We start from the raw sequence: 6,000 nt of genomic DNA on the forward strand, positions 1-6,000 counted from the left end.
TTAGTTTTGAATGCTTAAAAAAAGTGTGACAATTAATTCTATTGTTATTTAAAAATAAATTTGATATTAAATTATAAGTTTTAAAAATCATGACACTAAATTATAAAATTCAACAACTATTATGATTTCACACTTATATTCTATTTGGTAAAAAATAAGAAAATAGAATAAATAAAAATAAAAGAAGAATATTTTGAATTAAAATAACACGTTAAAGGTAGTTTGACTCATTAATTTTTGAAATGTTTCCTCTTTTCTTTTATTTTTACTCTACCAAAAAATGAGAATTAATTACAGTTTTAACTCATCTTTTAGACTTTCATAGAATATTTTTTAAACAAATATTCTTTCATGTAAGTTTACAAAAGTTGGTCATTCATCCTAAAAAAAATTGGTACAATTTGGCTTTTAATAGGCCATTTACCCTAAATAAACCGTAATGTCGTGACTCATACGTCATATAACTACAAAAAGAACTTACGAGAATACAATCCGTCTATAGTGTATTGAGAGTTTATGGTTGACCATATTGAACAATTTTTTTGTGTTTGTTTTTCCACAGATGGTCTATGGAAATATATATGTGTGTGTGTAATGTGGATGCGTCATTGATTTCTTCCTTCCTTTACCATTCCACATCGTTACTTTTTTTCAACACACATTCGTTAGTCTGTACATCACCACTCATTGGTTTCCGTTCAACACGTTACACTTACATATAAACGCCAAAATTCTTCCATTTTCTTTAAAACACCCTCTCTTTTTCTAAATTTTCTCCTTCTTTTCCTCACTCTTTTTTTTCCGGAAAATCTTCCAACATTGTATTCATGTCGGTATGTGTTATTTTTCTTTTACTATCTCAAATTTCTATGAATTACTTCTGATTATCTGTTCCCTATATATGATTCCTCATTCATGTTGCTTATTCATTTCAATTTTGCTCCTCATATCCATGAATCATATTTCACAATAATTTATTGATTTTGGTAACATGATCCATGTTTGATTGTCTGAATTTTAGGATAAAATTCACATAATGAGGAAATATTTATAAGCCTTTTGAGTTTAATTATATTTTACACAAAAAAATCTGAATAACCCTCAGGACACGGGTCGACCACTACCAAAGTTTGGTGAATGGGATGTCAATGATCCAGCTTCAGCTGAAGGCTACACGGTGATTTTCAACAAAGCTAGAAATGACAAAAAGACAGGTGGTGGCAAACCAGAGTCACCTGCAAAGGTTAATCCTCGTACCAGACGACCTCCGTTAGATCCAAGCAAAACACAAAGTGTAAGATATTCTTGCATTATGATATAATAATCAATATATCGTTACATGTCTATGTTTTTGTATGAGTGTTGTGTATTTATATGCTTGTTTTTCTTTTCTTGGTTTATAATGTATTTATATTTCAAAAGAATTAAGAAACAACAGAATGATTGTCTGAGCTACCTAAATATATACGATGCTAAACATTGTCCTTGATTGAAAAGTTAAGTGGATCCTAGACCCATTGCAACAATGATTCATTTACAACCTTTACGTTGCAACCAAATATGATTCTTACTTTTATTGTTCTCTTGGATTAGCATATATAGTCTTTCGCAATTTCTGTATCTGGATGTCTGTTAGTGGTAAATGAACTATCTGATTTTTGTCTCTATAGATAGTTGATCTAGCTTAGGGATAATTTGTTTAACCTATAATTAATAATTTGTTTGATGTTTATGGGTTTATTTTGTATTTACATTTCTCCTCTCATGAATCTCATTTGATTTTCAGAAAAAATGTTTTTGTTGCATACAAAGTCCTCCCGTGGAGTCATAGTTATGGTTGCTCGTGTAAAAGATTGAACAGAAGACCGTGTTTATATGTAATAGTTGCTTCCAACGATTTCTCAAGGATAGGAGTTGAGGGTAGTAGATGAATTATGTTATGCTTATATGCTATAAAAGCGAGTTTGCAACAAGGAAAAGTAAAGAAAACAAACTTTTATCCATATATATAAAGTGGTTTATCCATATGACTAACTTTAGTTTCTTTAGCTTGTTGATTTATATATTTTCAAATCAAATATACTTAACTATAAAAATTTTAGACGAAGAGCTACCAAATATATAAATATATATATATATATATATATATATATATATATCTTATTTTTATAGATAATATTAATAAATTGTTTAAATTATCATTAGTTACATAATCTCATATTTACACAATTTTTAGATTTTTCTCATTTTGATATGCATTTAATTCATTCATGTGTTTTTTAAGAGTCATCCCTTGTACATGACTCATCAATTTTATATCACTCACACCCTGATTATCATCCAAATTGTTACAAATGCTATAAAAATAAGAGAAAACATAATATGTACTAATAGTATAAAATAATTATATAATTTATTTAATCACAATTCATCATATATAATAAATTTGTTAACTTTTATGATAACAATCTTAAAACTGATACCAAATTAAAATAATTTCTATTGGTTGACAATTTAATCTTTTTTTATACTAATAATATATAGCTATTAAACTCTAAAAATAAAAGCATTGGAAAACTATAAAATTGCCTTTCTTTTCCAATTAAAAGTACGATAAGTACATTATTTTTCATTGTAATTGTAAAAAAAAAAATCAAAAGATAAAAGCAGAGACTACCTTAATGTAGTTAATTCAATTCTTTGAAAAAGATACATGCACTTAAAGCCAATGTAGTAGATTTAATAGTATAAGAGCTTGGCAATCTACCCTTGTTCTTCCTTAAGAAAAGGCCTTGGTATATAGGGAAATTGATAAGAACTAAAAACCCACACAATAGAACTTGCAAAACCATTTTTTCTCCGGTCGTCAGAGCAACTTTGCTAAGGACTAACTCCTTTAAAGTGGCAAGTAAACAAAACAAATTGAGTAATGGAGAAGAGGTTTCAAACTCCATGACCTCGTTCTTGTATCGTTGGGAAACATCATCTTCTATAATCTTACTTGTGACAGCAAAGGATGAATATGAACGCCCAAAGAATTTCAAGACAATGTCTATTAAAGCAAAAAGGTAAGAACTTGTTCTTATGTACAACCACATCCTTAGGCTATTCCACCACCCCTGGATTCTGCCTCCAAAAACCAAACCCTCAATCAAAGCTGAAGAACTCTCCCCGAGTATTACATATGTGAAAGGTATGAATGAGCTAGACATCTGTTGAACCCACATATTAAGCACAAAATGTTACTTGCATTCTCAACAAGGAAAAGAAATATACACATACACACAAGTATATGTCTAGGTTTTTTTTGTACGTGTCTTGGTATATCACATGGGGTCATTCAAAGGTAACATATCTATGGTTTAGGGAAAGTTATTTAGTTCATTTAAAATATTTTTTCATTTCAATTTTTTATTCATATCAATTATTAGAAAACAAGTCTCACAATGGTGAATTAGAAATAAATAAATAAAATGTATAGGTAAACATACTAATCCACAAATTATAATAAGAAAGATATAAGGTTGACATGATAATTGAAAAAAGAAAACTTAAAAAGGAAAGAAGAATGAAGGAAAGAAGATCATGGATAAGAATCTCTCATCGATATATTTTTAACAAAATTAACAAATTAACATTTGTTAATAGAAAAAGTCAAATAATAATAAGATATTCAAATTTCTGCCCTATCAACTTTCGATGGTAGGATAGTGGCCTACCATGGTGGTGACGGGTGACGGAGAATTAGGGTTCGATTCCGGAGAGGGAGCCTGAGAAACGGCTACCACATCCAAGGAAGGCAGCAGGCGCGCAAATTACCCAATCCTGACACGGGGAGGTAGTGACAATAAATAACAATACCGGGCTCATTGAGTCTGGTAATTGGAATGAGTACAATCTAAATCCCTTAACGAGGATCCATTGGAGGGCAAGTCTGGTCGGGACGAAAGTCCATGTCAAATAAGAAATTTGTAGTTTGAACAAAATAAAAAATTTCATGAAAATAATAATAATTAAAAGGTCAAATTAAAAAACAAATTAGAGTCAAGCAAAGAAAAAGTTCGGAAAAAAATAATCTTTTAAAACTTGGTTAAATGAAAAGGCTTTAAAAGTCCACTAAGCTTAAATGAAAAGGCCCTTAAAAATTTCACTAGTATTTAATCAGCTCTTTCTCATTCCAATCATTTTTGTATTGACAATTGAATTTCTTCCCACATAGATCACCTCTTCTGTGAAAGCAACAAGTTCCAATAAACAGAGGGCCACCATAACCATCCGCACCATGGAGCTCCACCTCCGATCATGATAAATGTGAAATTATTATTTTTAGATAATTAGTGGCCATTATCAATAACAATGTTATTTATGTCTAAAGTAAAGAAATCACAACGGATATATTTTTTTTCACTGATATTATGCACATTTCAAAAAAAGATACACAATCTTACAAATCAAATCAAATCTTTTTAAAACCTTTGATTCCATTCCATCAATATTAACTAACTCACCTCCACAATTGCTGATATAGCATTCCGGTATAGATCATTCTTACGGAGGTTCACAAAATTTTGTGGAAACTGCACAATAGCAATTTCTTGGCCTTTCTCTTCATCCATGAAAAAACAAAGAGCATCTCTCACTGATTGTGAATGGTTTGAGTACATGTCACAATCTATAATTAGAATGATTTTCGCCTTGCTAATCGTTGAAGAGACTCTTAGCTACATTTAGGTCAATGAAAAGAATGTTATCTTTAATCCACATGGAATGACAAATAATTCACAAAAAGTTGCTCACACACATAATTAGGCATCATATATAGACACACGAAATTGGTTTTTTTACTGTCTCTTTTCAAGCTGTTCATGTGTTGTCCCTTCAAAATCACATAATTTTTATGATTTTCATGAAGTGGGTTCACAGTTAAATATTAACCGTTATTATGCAATGTTATTTTGAATGGACAAAGGACAACAAAAAAGTTAGATCCATAGACATACTCATGCATATGAACGATTAGATCATTGACGATGTGTGTCAATGTAAATAATCTATAACACAAGATCGCAAGAGTGATTCAACGACTTAGGACTCGTATATATAGTGGTATTTTTTTGTCAACTTTCTTTTGTAAATAATAGGCGCACCATGTTACTTCTTTGTTATTTTTATCTTACAAGTAATATGAAACTATGTTTTAACCCCTAGAGTTTCATTGAGAAACAAAGTTTTACATCTACCTAGTAGTAGGCTTAAGCTTCTATACAATTGTTTAGGTGAAGTAGATGTATTTAAGTTCCTTATAAATACTTTTTAAGGTTGAAATATTTTTCTAACATGAATTGAGGTACTATTCTTCATCCTAATTGTTTAAAATAAAAAATAGAGGCGGGTTTTAATTGTATACACTACCAATGAATTTATAGCTCCAGCTTTGTAGTTGTGATGATATTGAGGTTTCTTCTCACGAGCCATATACACCAGAGTTGGCAAAACAAGCCCATCTACATCCTTCGAGTCATGAAGTAGTATCTGCTAAGAAAATCAAGCCACAAGAGCAAACATGCATGCATCAAACTTATATATAGGACAATCACAAAACTCATGAGCCGAATTGAGTTCAAAATTCATGACAACAATGTGAACTTAATATATATGGTATAAATTAATGGAAAAATATTTTCTTAATATAATTTTGTGCGATTCGTTTTACAAGTAGTTTTGTTACTGCGCTGATTTTTTTTCCTATGAGAGTCACAACAATTTATACATTCTTGTCTAATTCTCCCTATTATATTATTAATATATTATTCATAAAAATTGAAAATGATATCAAAAAATTTATAATAACACATAGACTTTACTCATATAATTGAATTAGATCTCTTTGTAAAAGAAAAGGAAAAAAATGATTTGTTTAGGTTAATAAGTTAAAATTGATTTAAAAATACATCAATCCTAAGTAATTGGATTGGGTAGTAGATTTTGGAAAACTTCAAT

The 6,000-nt window shown here is 29.8% G+C and overlaps 1 protein-coding gene across 1 annotated transcript; it reads left to right on the top strand.

Annotated features, from left to right (window-relative positions):
- Window positions 1–654: 654 nt before the first annotated feature.
- LOC114372187 (protein NOI4-like) lies at window positions 655–2,034 on the top strand. Its single transcript, XM_028329640.1, has 3 exons — window positions 655–833; window positions 1,106–1,294; window positions 1,787–2,034. The coding sequence occupies exons 1-3, from the start codon at window positions 828–830 to the stop codon at window positions 1,829–1,831; spliced, it is 240 nt and encodes a 79-aa protein (XP_028185441.1). The 5' UTR covers window positions 655–827; the 3' UTR covers window positions 1,832–2,034.
- The last annotated feature ends 3,966 nt before the right edge of the window (window positions 2,035–6,000 follow it).

This window comes from Glycine soja, chromosome 2 (assembly GCF_004193775.1).
Source record: "Glycine soja cultivar W05 chromosome 2, ASM419377v2, whole genome shotgun sequence".
Lineage (NCBI taxonomy): Eukaryota > Viridiplantae > Streptophyta > Magnoliopsida > Fabales > Fabaceae > Glycine > Glycine soja.